Raw genomic sequence first — 19675 nt, forward strand, 5'->3', positions numbered from 1 at the left:
TTACACATAATAACTGACATGTTTTTCAAAGGTAACTTGATCAAAAAAAAAATCAAATAATACTTTGGTTGAAAAATGTAATGAAAAACGTGTGTTAAGAATTTTTCGATCTCACTCCTTATCTATCTATCTATCTATCTATCTATCTATCTATCTATCTATCTATCTATCTATCTATCTATCTATCTATCTATCTATCTATCTATCTATCTATCTATTTATCTATCTATCTATTTATCTATCTATCTATCTATTTATCTATTATCTATCTATCTATCTATCTATCTATCTATCTATCTATCTATCTATCTATCTACCTTTTGCTTTTACTAATGCCTGGATTAACAGTTCTTTAATAGTTTATGTCTTGTCACAAATCCATGATAAGTTTATATGTCTTAACACAAATTTCTATAGGTATTTATGTCTTGACATATGTGACATTTGTTTAAATCAACAAATAAAACAAAAGATTAAAACCTTAAAGAATTATTTCGAAATAATTTCTTTTAAATATTCTTATGAAATCTACAAAATTACACATGATGCTGTAACCGAAATAAGAATTCAAAGAAAAACCACATTAAATCCAAGTGAACCTTAAGTATCTTCTACAGATAATTTAACTGCAAAACAAATTTTTTTCAACTTCTTAAACTTTAAATCAGAGTAATTTTCTTCATTCTTTCACTGCCTAAAAAAAACAAAACATAAATAAACTCAGTTGTCATCTACCTTAAAAAGTCAACGACCTGTTACGCAAGAAGCCAGAACGTATAAATTTTAACAAAATAAATAATAAAAAAACACAAAAAAGAACTTGAACGAGAAAAATGTTCTTCTAACTAAACAAAAGACTAAAGACACATACTCGAAGTTGAACACAAAGTTAAACGAAGTTGTTGTAGTATGTTCTAAAAGTATGTTTGTTGATTTGTAGCAATGTTGTTGCGTATTATGCTTTTGTTCTATATTTTGAAATAAAAAAAGTTCTTTTTCTTTTGTTTATTTGTTTATATTCTTTTGTCAGCTAAAATAAAAAAATCAAAATTAAAAGAAATGTAAGATTTTTAAATTTTTTACTTTCTTTCAAAAAAATCAATATTTTATTTAATTTATCTAAATTTAGTTATGTTAACACTTATTTAATACATTTATCATTTTAAACCAAACTATGTCTCATAAATTGTGACTAATTTTACTAAAAATTCATTAATACTTTTTTTTAAAGCAAATCAAGCGCATCAAAAACAATTGTTAATTTTTGATTTCTTGAACCTAACGATTTCTTTGTAAATGACTCATTACAAATTATGTAACGAATCGATGAATCAATTCCTAAATATGCACTGTAACCCTCAACTTTCTTTCTAAAAATAAAAAATTATTAAAAATATTTAAACCTGTTTAAAACTTCTTTTTTTACAATTTTTTAACTTTCTTTACAGATGGGGACTAAAAAACTGTTAAATACTAGTAGTTCACCACCCATTGCCTACAAACGTTACTGCAATAATTACGAAGAAACACAACAAGAACAACAAGAACAAACACCTTTAAAACAGCAACATTATCAGCAGCAAGAACAACATTATAGCGGAAATCACAGCAACAAAACAAACATAAACAATACCTGCCTTTTAGTTAAACATAATACAAATGCAATGTTTACAAAATTAAGGAATTATTTTACACAATTTAGAACGACAAAATCCACATTATCATCATCATCATCAGCAGCACATTGTCACCAGCATCGTAGTTATCGTCATGAAAAGCTGACAGAATGTAATAGTATACCCATAGTGCAGCATAGCTCAAGCAATATGTTACACATTGTCAGTATTGTTGTAACGTTAGTTTTCTTGGCCTCATTCAACAGTGGCGTTTCAGCGAATCCCGTTTTTGTGGATAATCCCAGCTTAGCTCAATGTAAGTTGTTTTGATCTTGATATAAATCTGTTTGTAATTAATTGAAAGCAACAAAATGTTTATGTAGGGTGAACAAAAACCAGTGAAATCTGAGAATTATTTTAAAAAGTTTTGTTTGAAATGTCTATTAATTTTATAAATTTTTATTATAATTTGTATGTCTTGATATAAATATTTATTGATATTTATGTCTTGACACAAATTTCCTTAGATATTTAGATTTTACACAAATATCTTTAAAAAAGTCTCTAGAAATTAATGTATAGACAATCATATGTCCTGTCACAAATTTATATGAAAAATTTTGTCTTGACACAAATATCTATAGATATTAATTTTTTGACACAAATTTATTAAGATATTTATATCTTGACACAAATATCTCTAAACACTTCTTTAGATATTTTGGTTCTAACACAAATTTCTCTAAAATTAAATGTCCTAACAAAAATTTATTACATATTTATATCTTAACACAAATATCTTTTAACATTTCTTCAGATATTTTCGTCTGGACTAAAATTTCTTTAGAAATGTATTTCTTGACTAAAATTTCTTTAGAAATGTATGTCTTGTGTTACATCATGTGATATGTCATCTAGATATGTGTATTAAAACAAATGTCTCTAGATATTTATGTCTTAACATTAATATCTTTTGAAATTACTTTAGATATTGTCATGGCATAAAATTATTTAAAAATTTATATCTTAATACAAATTTCTTTTCAATGTATGTCTTATGAAAAATTAAATATAAATATATGTGTCTTAACACAAATTCTCTTGATATTTATGTCTTGACATAAATATTTTTGAAATTTTTTTTAGATATTTTTGTCCTGACACAATTTTGTTTTAAACTGTATGTCTTAATAGAAATTTCTTACATTATTAATGTCAAGACAAAATGTTTTTTTTATAAAATTTATGTCTCGATACAAGTTTATTTCGAAATGCATGTCTGTGGACAAATTTCTTGCGAAATTTATATCTTGATACAAATATTGTTTAAATTTTCTTTAAATATTTTTGTATAGACACTCATTTTTTTAGAATTGACTAAAATTTATTTAAAAATTAATGTCTTGTCATAAATTTATAATAAATATTGGTGCTGACATAACTTTTTTTAAATGTCTTGTCAAAAGTTTCATAACAAAATTTATATCTTAGCAAAAATTTTTTTCTTTAAAAATTTTTATATTGAGACAAATTTCTATAAGAAAAAATTTATGTCTTGACAAAAAAATTTTGTACTTTTTTTGTCTTGACAAATTTTTCTAGAAATTTTATATATAATTTAAAATCAGTATCTTATATTTCTTAAAAAGTTTATGTCTTGACATAATTTTACTTACATATTTTTGTCTTGATAAAAATTTCTTTGTATTGTAATGTATTGGCAACAAACTATTTTAGACATTTTAAATATTTTACAAATTTCTTGAGAAATTTATGTCTTGACACAAAATTTCTTTTTAAATATATGTCTTGACTTTACAAATGTTTGTCTTGAAACTATTTTATGTAGAAAATTATGTTTTGATGTCTTGATACAATTTTTTGGAAATATTTTTATTCTTACACATATTTGGAAAAAATTTATGTTTTGATCCAAAAAGTTCTTTAGATATTTATGTCTTGACACACATTTTTTTTTAATTTATATCTCGAAACAAATTTCTGCGAAAAAAATTCATAACTTGAGACACATTGCTATATCAGCAGAGAAATAAATATGAAACAAATATTCACTGAAATTAATATCTTGAGACTAATACCTCAAAAAATTTATATCATGATAAAAAATTTTCAATAATTTTATCTTTTAGCAAAATTTTTAGTCAAGTTTTACAAAACGATTCTAAAAAAAACTTAAACACTTAACCCGAAATCTCTTAAAATAACTAGACAAATAGGCTTTTAGAGAAAATGTCAGATAAAAAGATTTTACACTATGTTGCCAGCAACTCAACAACATAGCGCAGCAATATTTTAAAAAGTCAATGTCAAACCTGTTTGCATTTATAATATTTTATGTTTGCATCCACAATATTCCCAGTCATATCTATGACACTATATATGCAAAACACTTTATTAAAACCACTTTAACAAAAATAAGAAGTAAAATTCTCAAAAACAACCACTAGAAATTGGCACTAACTTTAATACCATACAACAGTTTTTTTGTGTTCCTAACAGATTTTCTTTGGTCCACACAAAAAAAGTGTTTAAAATTGGTACGAGTAAAAGTCATTAGTTGGAAGATCAACATGTTTGATCTTGGCTTGTTGTTTTGTAGAATATTTAAAAATGTATGTCGTTGTTCCGTTACCATACAAGATGACGACTTCTTCATCAACTCTACTCTACTCCTCTATGAGTAGTATCATTTCATCTGTTTCCACTTTTTTTGCTAGTATTTTTTCTTATTTTTAATATAGTGGTTAAAAAAAGTCTTGTGCAGGCAACATAAATGCATCATGTCTATAATTTGTTGGCGATTGTTAAAATGCAAATGTTGCTTACAGATGAAGGAGATACATGACATGAATTGTGCGGCAAAGTATTGGTTGGATGCTTCATTATTATAAAAACAAGAAAAGAAAGGTTTTTTTTTTCTTTGGTTCACTTACTTGCTTGGCAAATTAATGTTTGCAATTTGTAACTTGAAAAACATGTGTAGTTGAAATCTTAAGTTGAAAAAAAAATCTATGTGATCGGAAAGCTAATGAAGAAATATATATTTAAATGAGTTGGAGAGCAGACGTTTAAAAGGCAAATATTTTTTTAAATATTTCTCTTTTAACACAAACTCTATAGATACTACTTTAGAAATTTATGTTTTAACAAAAATCTGTATAGAAATTTATGTCTATATAAAAATTTCTTTATGTATATTTGTCTTGATACAAGTTTCTAAAAAAATTATGTTTTAAGACAAATTTTATAGAATTTTTTGTTTGTTTCGTTGCAAATTTCTTAAATTATTAATATCATGACAGAAAATTTTTAAGATATTTATGTCTTGACACAAATTTATTTCGAAAAATATGTCTGTAGACAAATTTCTCTAAAAAAAAGTATGTCTCTACAAATTTTTTAAGAAATTTATATCTTGACATAAATATCTGTAAACATTTCTATACGTTTTTTTGTTTTGTTACACATTTCTTTAAAAATATATATTTTGAAAAAAATGTCTTTAGAAATCTATGTCATGACTCAAAATTTCATAACATAATTTTTGTCTTGACATAAATTTCTTTAGAAATTAATATATTGTCAAATATTTGATTACATAGTTTTCTTTAAACATAATTTTCTAAAGATATTTTATTAGAAATTTATGTCTTAACACAAATCTCTATAGAAATTTATGTCTTAAAACAAATTTCTATGGGTATTTTTGTTTTTTTTTATCCAAAATTTCTATAGAAAAGTTTATCTTGAGGAAAATTTTTACAAAAGTGTATGTTTTAAGATAACTATCTAAAAGAATTTGTCTTAGGATATTAATTTTTATGTTTTGATACAAATTTCTTTAGATCTTTATGTCTTGATTCGAATTCCTTTAGAAATTTTTATCTTGACATAAATTTATTTTGAAAAATCATATTAAATGTTAATAGAAATGTGTGTATGGCTTTAGACAAACATTTATAGGCGCATAAGTCTTGACACAAATGTCTATAGACATTTATATCTTGAGAGAAATTTCAGTAAAATTTTTTGTATCTTGAAAAAATTCTTTTAAAATTTTTGTCTTAAAACTATTGTCTGCATCTTGAGAGACAGTTCTTTAGATATGTATGTCTTTATTTTCTTAAGAAATTTATGTCTTAAGAGATTTATATCTTTACACAAAATATCTTTAGAAATTTATGTCTTAAATTTTTTTTTTTAATTTCTATAAAATAGCAAATAAATTTTAAATTAATAAATTGAATCTCATTTTTCCAAAAAGTTAAGTCTTGACACAAATATCTTTCAAAACTTATTTAAAAATAAAATTTTCTTTTAAAATTAATGTCTTGATAAAAATTTCATTACGTATTTATGTTTTAATACAAATTTGTATTGATATTTATGTCTTCATAGCAATTTGTGTATTATTTCTAGAGAAATCTATGTTTTGGCACAAATTTTTATAGAATTCTATATTTTGAAACAAATTTCTTTAAAAATGTTTATAATGATGCAAAATTTATAGAAAAAATTGATTAAATTTAAAAAAATCCTAATATTAACAAAAGAAGTTTCCTAGATTTTTGCAAAATTCTCTAAATTATTTCTTTAAGTGTAGTTTAATATTTAACAAAATTTAAATCTTTATTGTTTTCGGTTTTATTTATTTATTTTCATTTCGGACAAGTATTTATTTAACAAATATTTGTACTTTTTATTTTAGTAAAGAAAAAAAATAAATAACAACAAAAACGACAACAGAAATCTCTGGTTAAAAAAAATAAAAATAAAGATAAAAATCTTTTAGATAATTACGTGAGAGAAAGTTAAACAGCACACAGCTTAGTTCTACAAAAAAAAACACACACACAAGACAAACTGGCAAACAGTTTAACCAACTGAATGACTGACAACATGGAGTGTGTTAAAAAAAATTGCTTTGATGTTTTTTTTTGGATTTTCAAAGAAAAGTGGAACATTAAGACGAAATAACTATAAAACACACACAAGTGGCCCGCAGCATTGAACGGAAAACGGTGGGTGTGTTAAATTTGAGAAAAAAAAAAGAAAATTCCTAAAGAAAATAAAAATTCTTATGTTTAAACAACTACCGGCTTTAAAGAGGAAACCTGCTCTATTTCTATTATTCCTTAATATTTTTTTTGTCATTTCAAAGTTCTAGCAACTGGTTTTTCTCAAACATTAAAAGTTACATGAAATCTTTAGCAGAACAACACTAACACAAACAAAGCACCTGAAATGTTGAAATGGATTTGTACGTAACAAGTGCTACACAGGTTCATTAGCAAAACAAACAAAACGAACATATCAACGAACGAACCTCATTGTACAAATTAATGTAGAAATATACAATTTTTTTTTTTTTTTTTTTTTTGGTTTTCAAACATGTTTTGTGATTCTATTCTAACGTGAGAATTATTCTTCTTTTGATACTTTTTTCTCTACTAAGATTTCTTTAGAGGAAGTTGTTAACAGTACGGCACAGTGGTTTAAAATAATGAACCGTTTAAGCAAAGTGTGAAAAAACATCAAAACATATTCAAACAATTTTATTACAAATTTACTTTAGAAATCAATGTAAAGTTGGGAAAAAATATATAATTAAATGTAAGATTATTTCATAAAATTTATTTATTATTTCCTTTGATTAAAATGTTTACTAAACTATTAAATGTATTTGGTTTTACTTGGAAATTTTCCTTAACCTCAGTTAGACAATTGTGTAACTCAACTTTTGTTTTTACTGTTTTCCAAATTTGGTAACAATTACGTTTTCTTCTTTTGAAAGTTGAATTTAATGACAAAATTATTAATAAGTTATTAATACATTCATGGTATTAGATATTTGTATAAATGTATAGTTGGGTATGGTCGACCCTATGATACTCTATCATAGTGAGTAGTATACATAGTTAAATTGTCACAGATAACGTTTCTACACAGAAAAAATTATCGGTAGTTTATTTTCCATTAACATGTTTTAATTTTCTTTATTTTTTATTTAAACAAATTTTTATTTGTCTTAATTATCTCGTTTTTTGAAACTGTTGGAAACTAAAGTGTAAAATTTTGATTAAATTTTTAATTAATTCAATTAATTTTTTAATTGATTAAAAAATTTTTTCTGGCCTTCTTTTCCATTTTAGATTTTTTTTAATATTTTATTTTTAATTTTTGTGCTAGCAATGTTTATAATTCTTAAATAGTCCATAAAATTTTAGGCATATAATATTCAAGTTTCTTTACAATTTATGAAACACTTTATATGTTAAATTGTGTCAATAAAGTGATAATTTTTGAAAATGCTGAACGCATTGTTAAAGGTCTAGTATTCCTTTAACGTTGTGAGTAATCTATTAATAATTTGATTGTTTGAATCACCATCTTAATTGATTTATAAAAAATTCTCTATCAAACAGTTTAATTTATTTGATTAATAATTTAATAAAAAATCAATTTTATATTTATTAAATATTTAATTTATACAATTAATGAATTAATCAATTTTAAATCTTGTCTCAATTATTGACATTAATTGTTCTGATTAATCCGTTATTTGGAAAAAAAAATATATATTTTTACTTTTTTACAAATTTGGTAATTGATATCATCATTTTGGTTATAGGTGCAAAACTTGCTTGATACAATTATTTTGATAATTAAAACTCATTTTCAGTTTTTTCTGTGTAAGCCAATTGATATAGCTTAAGGTAGTTGATGATCGACCAGTACTTTTGAGAGTTACAAACATTATCACCAACGCATTATATACTATAGTGATGTAGGGTACAAATAGACTTTCAAGTGGGCAATAGACAAGCCTTAAGTCGAAATACGATTTAGACTTGTTTTCAAATCAGTTTTTAGACTAGTCAGGAGAGTAGTCTACAGATTTTTCATTAGACATGTTAACTAGTCGAAATATTAGGCCTTACACAGATCGATGGACTAGTTCGTATACTGGCCCACAAACTAAACAATATATTAGTGATTGAACTAGTCAAAAGATTCGATATCAGACTAAGTAGTAGATAAACTAGTCTTTAGACTGGTCCATAGTCTTTAGACTAGTCCATAGTCTTTAGACTAATCCATAGTCTTTAGACTAGTCCATAGTATTTAGACTAGTCTATAGACTAATCTTTTGATTATTCTGTGGACTTATCAAGTCTATGTTATATACTATTGCACATACATAACTGTATCTGTAGAGTAGCGTATGAACTATTCTACTATTGGTTGGTCTTTTTCCATAAAATAGGCCTATTCTAATGAGTAGTCTAGTGATTAGTCTACGGACTAGTCTAAAGTATATTCTATGAACGAGTCTATTGACTGGTGCAATGACTGGTCTAATGACTAGTCAATTACTTATTTATAGACCGGACTATTGAGTAACTAAACAACAGACTAGTCCATAGAAAAGTCATTAAAATAATCATTAGACCCGTTCATAGACTAGTCACTAAACTAGTCAATACTTTTGACATTAGCTTCCTACATACACTTGACATTAATTAGATTATTGATTAGACGAGCCATTGTTCTCGTTACCAAACTAGTGATTGCCGTTTAGTAAGTGCACCATGGACTAGAGTATCACCTAGTCCAATGGCTTACAAAGTTACCAGTCGATCGAATAGTCTATGAACTATTTTATACATTTAAAAACTGTGGACTAGATTATGCAATTGTCAGTTTCCAAGTCTTTAGATTAATCTATGGAGTAGTCCAATGAGTAGTCAAATCACTAATATAATGATAAATCTATGTTATATTCTATCGACAAGTACATACATAAGTCAAATAGTTAGTCCATAGACTAGTCTTATGACTGTAATAGGGACTAGTATTATCACTAGCTATATACCAGTCTTAAGTCCATTCTATGCACTATTCCAGTCACGGTTTTAATGACTGGTCTATTTCTTAGTTTATAGACCAGTCTTTGGACTAGTTTATTGCTCAGTCTATTGACAAGTCTCAGTCTATAGACTAGTCTTTGGTTTATTGCTCAGTTTATTGACTATTGTGGTCTAGTCTATGATCTAGTTTACGAACTACCTAATGTTCTATTGACCCGTGCATGGACTTATCGATCCAGTAGTCCATTTATCAGTCTATTGACTAATCAATAAAAAAAGTCAGTTTACCAGTTAGAGGACCAGTCAATAGAACAGTTCCTACTCCAGTTGACTGACCAGATTAAAGTCAATTCACTAGTCTACTGGCTTAACACACTTGTCCATAGAATGATTCATCAAGACTTGTCGATAGTATGATACATTTACTAGTCCATACACTAATCAATAAACTAGTCCACAAACCATGCAACAGACTGGTCAGTAGACTAGTTCATAGACTTATCAATATCCTAATCCATATATGAATTAAAGAACTAGGTCATAGACCAGTTTAAACCCTAACTTTGCTTGTTATATATTTCTAGACATTTAGCTTCAATATGATCATAAGATAATTAAGTCATTATTGAGTTTTTGCTGAGTCACTTGTAGAGTCGAATGATCTCTATTTTAGTTCTTCTAAACAAGCATGAACAAATTGATTTTTAATTAATTACATTTAAAATACAAAGCTAAACTTTTCCTTTGAACAACAAATTAAACCATAATTAAATAAGTATTTTCCGGGATTATTCTTTAAATAAATAAAATTAAACTTTTTCCTATAATACTTATTGTTTGTTGAAAATTAAGAATTTTTTTATTCTTGCAACAAATACGATTTTGCTGACACTTTATTGAAAGTCTAATGCGCATAGCGCATGCATTTAATTATTTGTATGCTAAAAGAACACAATTTGTGTTCTACAACAACAACAAAACTATAAAAAACTAAACCAAATCAGTGTTAAGCCGAATGTATTTGACTGCCAGCAGCAGTTCATTTTAAAATTACATATTTAAAATATTAGTTTTTTAGGTCAAGCAACTGACGTTTATTAACAACAAAAAAAAATACATTAAACAAACATCACTACAACACTAACAACAAACAACGAAAGTCAGCAATGAACAGGCTTCGCAGCAACAGCAATTGCAAAAGCAGCAGCAGTTCTGTTTGCAGCAGAAACTTTGTTTTGTCAGCATAATGAGGGGAGGGCAGTCATATTGTAGGTGTATTGGTGTTGAGAATATAAGAATTTGAATATGGAATATATGGGTTTCAATACATGTGTTTGTTGTTGTTGTAGTTGTGGTATTTTGTGGGTGCTTTTTGACTTGAAACGACTACTGACTAAATTCTACATGTATTTATGTATCTCTAAGTATGTATCGAATGTGTTGTATACTCTATGTAGGTACACTAGTACGTGTAGAAGAGAGTAAATTTATTGTTTTGTATCTTGAAGGTGTTGAATTTTGTTATTGTTGTTTTTTTGAGTAAGTGAATGTTTTTTTCGATTTGTTTAAACTTTTTTTGCTGTTTTGGTTGTCACAATGAAAGTAGGTCGCGTGCTGTTTCACATATTACGAATATTTTTACTATGTTTCCTTCTAGTTTCATTTGTTGTTGATGTTGTTAATATGCATACATAGATGATGGTATTAAATATACGAGGGCAAATCAAAAAGTATATAAATATTTTAAGATTTTTTTTTTAATTTTTGGAAAATTTTATATCATTCTTACTTAATACGTAAGAGGAGGAAGTATTAAAGAATTTATTTTTAAATTACTTTTCAAACTACCCTCGTAGGTACAATTATTAGTATTTTATATAAACAAATTATGAACAATGTTTGTATACTTTTAATAATAATATTTTTAACATATTTTTGTTTGTTCAACTTGTTTTCTTAACTTCTTCCTCTGCCAGTAAATTATAATGAAAATTACTTTTATTTTTTAAAAGTTAACTTTTTTTGAAACTCCCCACTATCAACTCCCAAATATCAATATCTGTTCCTTTCACTTTGTTTTCAGATTTTTCTTTATCTTTTTGTAAAAAAATCTTTAAATACGTTCTTTTTTGTTTGTAAGAAAAACACAAAACAAACGTTAAGAACTCAAATAAAATTTATGAACTTTTCTTGACAACTGTCAAGATCATTTGGCTGATGCCAAAAGCAACTTTTGTATATGAATTTTAAAGACTTCAACTCAGTTGACCTTAATTGCAGAACGATAAAATACAAATTGCCACTTTGTCTGGTCTGGGAGTTTTATTTGGAAGAAAAAAAAAGAGAAAGATTGCCAAAGTAAGTTTAAAAAGTTGTCTTGTTTTATGACTGGAAGTTAGTGTTTATCTCGAACAATGATCAGCTGTCAATTCTTTTATATTAACAAATATAAATTTTAAAACAAAAACTAAAAAAAAATAATATTAACTGTTAATTATAATTAACATGATAAAAAACATTTTAAAATTTAACAGCCTACAGGGCAAATTAAAAATAGGCTCTATGCATACTAAAAAAAACGACATAATTTATTCTTTGCCTGCACGTGATGAATATGTTTATACAAAAATTGTAAAATCTTTTAAATTTAAAAATTCTTTGCTTTTAAAAAAATTAAATTTCAAAATAAATATTAATATTTCACCAAAATACGTCTTATAACTAAATGCTTTTATGTTAATTATATATTTACACAAATTTAGTTCAGCGTTTTGTAAATTTGCAAATTATTATTTTTTTATGAATATAATCAAATTTTTTATTACTCTCGATTAACTTTCACTAAATTTGTTTAAATAAATATTGGTAAAAAAGAAAACCACTTATAAGAATTTTAATTAAGTGTTTAAAAATAACATATATTTAGCAAAGGACAAATTAAAATTTACAGTGGGTTAGGTCCTATAAAATGTTCATAAATTTTTATGTTTAATTATACATTAAGAAGAGGATTAGACTATAGAATAGACTAGACTATAGACTAGACTATAGACTAGACTATAGACTAGACTATAGACTAGACTATAGACTAGACTATAGACTAGACTATAGACTAGACTATAGACTAGACTATAGACTAGACTATAGACTAGACTATAGACTAGACTATATACTAGATTATAGACTAGACTATAGACTAGACTATAGACTAGACTATATACTAGATTAGAGACTAGACTATAGACTAGACAATTGATTCGACTATAAATTAGACTATAGCCTCTGCTTTCATTTAAAATATAGTATCGATCATATTAGACATTTTTACTAACATTTTTCTACCAGTGTTTATAGCATTTATCGCAGCCATGGTAAAGCAAAAAAAAATCTATTAAATTATTGACAGTTTATTTGGTATTGGTAATGGTTAAATGAATATCTCCACTTGTTTAAGCATAAAACCGCTTAATACTTTTAGTATTTATTAAGCAAATATTTTAGCTAAAATTTTTTATTTTGTAAGCAAACGTTTTAGAGTTTAAAATTTTTACAAATCTTTAACTAAATGACTGAAATAAAACTAATATATAGTATATATGGCAAAAAGACATGAGAAAAAGAAAGATAATAATGATGGCAATGACAGTAATAATGGTGTTGATGATGAGAGGATGCTTCTGCTGGTAAATGCTGATGAAGAATATTTTGTTTGGTTTCATTTTAATCACAGAGTCTTAGTTACCAGCAAACTGCTAATCAAACAAATAATTCGTAAAGCAGCTGCTGGTTTGCTTAAGTGGCTGGCTGGTTGGCTTTGGTCAGTTAGCCGTTGAGTGACCGCATTTTACAGCTACAAACGAACCACAAACTTAATAACAAGACAACGCTGACAATGAAAAAGCCTCCAATAGCATTTTCACAATATCCATAGCAGACACACAGCACATACAAACATACATAAATTGGAGGAAGTTATTTTCAAATTTATTACTTTAATTATATGAAATTACTTAAGATAAAGCAATAAAAATACTATATACAGAAAAGGAAAGAATAATCAAAATACCGAAATATAACCCAGTTTGGAAAAGAAAAAAAAACTGGAGAAAGAAAAAACAAAAGAAAGACTTTTTAGTTTTCTAATTTAGGAGTATATAGACAATGTATCTTAATTATAATAAATCATATAAGAATTAGACATTTTTTTAAGAAAATTATATTCATTTCATTTTAATGACTTCCTTTCTATTTTCATTTCAGTTCAATCTGGCAGAAATATAAGACATTTACCTTGTATAGTAAGAAAATCGGGCAGATCTGGTGTGTGTATGTTTGCTATTGACTGTATCAAACAAAATGGTACACATTTGGGTACTTGTATAGATCGTTTCTATTTTGGATCATGCTGTGATATTAAAGTAAGTTGGTATTTTTTATATTTTGTTTCAAAAGCAAAATTTAATTAATGGATTTTCATTTTTCTAGGAAGAGGAATTAACTGAAATAGCTGAAAATAGCATAGATCAAAATACTATATCTCATCATTTTACACCAGAATCATCTACAGTACCCACTAGTGCATTATTTAAGCTCACCACTTTAGGTCCTCTGCATCAACATGGCAATACAAGTTTCACTAGTAGTATTAGTAGCAGCAGCAGCAGCAGCACTACTGGCAGTAGCAGTAGTACTAGTTTAGCAAACCAACAAGATGTCACTCAAATGTTAAATAGTGTTACACAAACATTTGCTACTACAACTTTGAATGATACCCCCAGACCTACTACTTTGGAAACCAACTCGAATACGGGTAAACCCTTTAAGTCGACTACAACTAATAAACCCAGCCAACAAACTACACACAAGCAGTCGCATTTTGTGATAAGAACTACAGCAAAACCCACCAAATATACAACAGGAGGAGCAAAACCTTCTCATAATACAACCACTAAAAAGAAAACTACACCTTCTAGCACAACTAAAAGGGTTACCACAACTACAAGTACCACTACGACTACAAAACGACCCATGCTAACCACTACAGAAGCAACACAACAAAGAGATGAATTGCCCATAGAAATGACAACAATACCTACAAAACTATTTACTTACCAAATTGTAGAAACCACTGCCTTTACACCCACGGAAGCAACAAATGTGTTTGATTTTGTGACAACAGAAAGGTTGCAACACAAAACTACAAAGCCAGCGCTACAAACAACAAGCAGTAGTACAACAACAACAACCACAGCACCAAAAGCAACAACTACAAAACCTAAAGAAACTACAACCAGCACAACAGCTGCTGCAACAACACAAAAAATCACCACAATAAAACCTAAACCACAAACTACTAGAAAACCAACAACTACAAAGAAACCCACAAGTATTAAGAGAACTACGGTTAAACCTACCAGGAGACCAATAATAACCACTACCACAGCAGCTGCTATAACCACAATCTCAGATGTAAAAACAACCAATAATACAACCACGACAACACAAACCTTCCAAACAAGTAGCACAAGTCAAGCTACAAATAAAACTACTTTAGCACCTAGACCAAGACCCAAACCAACAGCTAGTATTATTAAAGTGCCTAAACCTATTACAACAACGACAACTAAAGCAACAACAAAACCTACAACCACTAGCACAACAACAACTACTACTGCACCACCCAGAACAACAACTGAGGCGGAAAAACTTGCAGCAACCACAACGACTACAAAAAAACCTACCACAACACAAACTACAACTATCACTAGCAGTACCAGTACCACAAAGGCACCAACAACAACTACTCATAAAGTCACAACAAAACCCATATTAAGCTCCACTACCCATAAACCAGGTTTAGTAACATGGACCAACATAAATGGAGAACCAGTAGATTCAAATCAACCTATAATATCCGATTGGGTGCCAGTAACCAGTGAGGCTCCCTTAAATACCCACAATAAGGTGGAAGGTAAGTGTAAATGTTAAATATTTAATAATTGTTTTTATTAAAAAATATATAATTTTCAGAACCCTCCTCGGAAAATGTTACCTTTGAAGAAATGGATGTTTCGGTTTCCTCTAGTGTTAGTGCTGTTATGAACAATACCACTGTTATCATATCATCACCACAAAAACCCATTAATATGGCTAAACCTACAACATCCTCTAGCACTAGTACCACTAGCTCCACAACAGACTCGATTGTCGATAGTTCTAGCTCAACAGCAAAACCTTTAACCTCCACTTCCGAAGATACTAAACAACCGGATTTAAGTTCTACAACAGAATCCTCTTCCTCACAGTTTACAACTGAAGGTTTTACGCCCTCAAGTTCTACTACATCACCTACAGGTTTTACCACCACTGAAGAAGTGTCTACGGAAACTTTGAATCTTAATACCACCACATCGGCTCCTATTACCGGTTTAGAAGGTGTTGATTATAGACAAGGTTAATTTTAATTTCTTTCATGTTATTGTTTTTGTAGTTTGGTTAATTAAATGTATCTTTTTGTTGTTGTTTTCAGTTTGTGGTCGTCGCATGTTTCCTGAACCTCGTATCGTGGGTGGCTCTAATGCCGCATTTGGTCGTTGGCCCTGGCAAATCTCCCTTAGGCAATGGCGTACCTCGACCTATTTACATAAATGTGGCGCAGCTTTGTTGAATGAAAACTGGGCCATTACAGCGGCCCATTGTGTTGATAAGTAAGTAAAGAGAAATTTTGTGATAATAGCCTTCACCACCGCGAAAACAATATATTTTGTCGATCTTATAAAGTATGGATATATGCATGTTCTGGATCTTTATAGATAGCGGAGTCGATAAAGCTAAGTCCTTCCGTCTGTCTTTATGTTTGTTGAAAACAAGTTTTTAAAGACCCCAGATATCTTTGGGATCAAAATTTTCCATAATTCTATTAAAAACGCCTTCGAGAAGTTTTCTATTTAAAATCACAAAGATCGGCGTATAAATAACTGATAAATAAGCAAAACTTCGAAACAACCCATGGAAATTTCACTTGTTTTGTTCCAAATTCCTATATGAAGTCCCCATACAAAACTTAAATACTCCCAGAAATGGATATATTGTTAATATCAGCCCCTTTATAATGTCGATAAAACTACAAAAACTGGAATATGTTTGGTATATATACAAATCTAGATCGGTATAGAATTAGTCATAGGTCCCACATAAGGTCCTCATTTGAAAATCAATTAAACAAATAAACGTATCAAATTTTAACACGAATATGTTTTGCTTATTGTGGATATAATTGGCCCTACCTCCCATATAAGGTCCAGCTTCGAAAATCGGTTGAACTTACATAATTTATTAACAAATAATAACACATGGACTAGACTATAGACAAGACTAGGGTCTAGTCCTTTGACTTGTAAGAAATGTGTTTAATGTTTTATTTTATGTTTTTCTTCTCTTAGTGTACCTCCTTCTGATCTTCTCTTGCGATTGGGTGAATATGATTTAGCCGAAGAGGAAGAACCCTATGGTTATCAGGAAAGACGTGTACAAATCGTTGCCTCACATCCACAATTCGATCCTAGAACTTTTGAATACGATTTAGCTTTGTTAAGGTAAGTTTACAAAATAAAATTTTCTATACTTAAGAAAACTAAGGAAATTTTGTTTACTACAGATTCTATGAACCGGTAGTATTTCAACCCAATATTATACCCGTATGTGTGCCCGAAAATGATGAGGACTTTATAGGACAAACTGCATTTGTAACTGGTTGGGGTCGTCTCTATGAAGATGGTCCTTTACCCAGTGTTTTGCAAGAGGTAGCAGTACCCGTTATTAACAATACCATTTGTGAGTCCATGTACAGAGCAGCGGGTTATATAGAACATATACCTCATATCTTTATATGTGCAGGTTGGAAGAAGGGTGGTTATGATTCATGTGAAGGTAATAACTTTTGAATTTTCTTTATAAGGAGAATGAAGTAAAATGTGTTCTTGTTTTTAGGTGACTCTGGTGGTCCCATGGTTTTGCAACGAGAATCCGATAAACGTTTTCAATTGGGCGGTGTCATTTCATGGGGTATTGGTTGTGCGGAGGCTAATCAACCGGGTGTTTATACAAGAATCTCCGAGTTCAGAGACTGGATAAATCAAATTTTACAATTCTAGTATAGTTATGTTGAACGTAATAGTGGTCAAGTTATAACCGTTAAACTTGGTTAAAGAGGCCGGATCGGATATCCGCGCAGGCATTTAAGTTTAGCTTTTTTTTCTATAATTTCGTTTTTAAGTTTATGCGAAATGAATGTTGTATCTATAGTTATTTGTATTTGTATGTGTAATTTGTATTTTGTATATCACGATATTATTTAATTTTTATTTTAATCTATTCATGCAGTTATTTATTTAATTTCTACATTAATTTATAGTCTAATACTAATTATTATATTCTAGTATTTATAATTAATTTTTTGTTTCTTTTTTAAGAAAATTTAGATGCAATATTATTCTTTGTCACAATTTTCATTTTGGGTGATTATTTTATTAATATTTTTTTTAATAATAATTAAATTATTATTTATTTATTTTGCAATTGGTACGAAGGACGAATATGTCTGATTTATGCTCAGCATAATTTACAAAAAACAATCATCTTGTTCTTTGGTTATACTTAGGACTGGGATCCATATGTTTGTTTTCCCTTTTAGGGTCTAAAAGTATAATCAAGGTAACGACTGGACAAAAATGCAATACTGAGTAAAACGCACATTCATTTAATTTTACATATTTACAGGCATCTAGAGAAAAAAAGATAGTTATAATTCATAGCGTTTTTTGTTTTAATTATTTTCCTTAAATTAAGTTGTAAGTTTGATTTTAAACAAATTTTTTTATTAAAATCACACAAAATGTAATGTAAATTTAATTATTTAAAATTTTAATTTATAAGCGAATTAAAAAAAAATATTATAAATTTAACAAATGTTATTGTGTTTGAATTTTGTTTTTTAACAGAGTATGGATATGATCAAGTTCAAAACTCTAAGTCTTATATAGATGACTTGAAAATCTGCTGTCTTTAACATTTTAAATTTCCAGAAAGTATAGAAATTTTGATTATCAAAAAAATATTCTAAATACCGATCATAGTCAAAAATTAAGCTTCAACAAATTGATATTGATCGCAGATTAAGTCTGAGAAATGACTGATTATCACTACAAATTGAGCTTTTACAATAAGTGATCATGATCTTAATCTAGTTTAGTTCTTATGTGACGATGTACATACTAGTATAAGAAATTGATCATAAAACCAACGCGATCAGAAATTTATGATGATTAATTTATGATAATAACCTTGAATTACTCTTCTTAAATTAGATTAGTTTAATCGCTGATCTTGTTACCGATCGTTATAACAATTTTAGGTTAATTTTTTGTGATCGTCATCTAAATTAGGATTTTAATTTGATTACTTACCGATGGCGATCATAAATTAAAGTTGATTTATTATGATCGTGATCTCTAACACTTAACTGGTGATCATTTAGTAATCCTATTCACAAATTGTTTGTGATCATAAAATGATTAATATTCATTTATTACTGATCATATACAAGCCACAATCAATGATCCTATTCAATTGAAGATCAGCAATCGATAAATCGATAATTAAATGATCGCAAACACAAATAACAAATCTGTTTTAATGGAGAAGTTAGTGATCGCACTAAATAATTTAGCTAAATCTATTAGTTATTATGATCATAATATAGTTTTGAGTAAACATGAATTTATTAGGATTTTAAATTGATTACATGATTTATTATGATCGTAATCTTAAACACTTTACATGTTGTATTGGTTCTTGAGTTTATAATAAAACTGGTCACCATTTAATGATCTTATTCACAAATTGTTTGTGATCATAATGATAGATAAAGCTTAATTTGTTACTGATCATATCCAAGTAGTACTGATCATATTCAAGTCACATACAGTTATCTTGTTTAGTTGAACATGATAATCGCAAATTAAATCGATAAGTTAGTGATTTGAAATACAAATGACAAATCTGCTTGATCGCAGTAAAGATTTTAGCTTAATCAATTTGTTGATCATAATACAGTTCTGAATAAACATGGCTTTTATGTAATATAACCAAATATAAGATGAAAAAGTT

The 19675-nt window shown here is 27.8% G+C and overlaps 1 protein-coding gene across 1 annotated transcript in view; it reads left to right on the top strand.

Moving 5' to 3' along the window:
- Window positions 1-18448, top strand: part of LOC111691249 (mucin-2) — a 31135-nt gene extending 12687 nt beyond the window's left edge. The window contains exons 2-9 of the mRNA XM_046954774.1: window positions 1449-1932; window positions 13769-13926; window positions 13994-15479; window positions 15539-15961; window positions 16038-16215; window positions 16951-17103; window positions 17166-17437; window positions 17498-18448. Coding sequence (XP_046810730.1) covers window positions 1449-1932; window positions 13769-13926; window positions 13994-15479; window positions 15539-15961; window positions 16038-16215; window positions 16951-17103; window positions 17166-17437; window positions 17498-17661 — 3318 coding nt within the window. The 3' untranslated portion in view covers window positions 17662-18448. The remainder of the gene's footprint in view (window positions 1-1448; window positions 1933-13768; window positions 13927-13993; window positions 15480-15538; window positions 15962-16037; window positions 16216-16950; window positions 17104-17165; window positions 17438-17497) is intronic.
- The last annotated feature ends 1227 nt before the right edge of the window (window positions 18449-19675 follow it).

The sequence above is a fragment of the Lucilia cuprina genome, chromosome 6 (assembly GCF_022045245.1).
Source record: "Lucilia cuprina isolate Lc7/37 chromosome 6, ASM2204524v1, whole genome shotgun sequence".
NCBI lineage: Eukaryota > Metazoa > Arthropoda > Insecta > Diptera > Calliphoridae > Lucilia > Lucilia cuprina.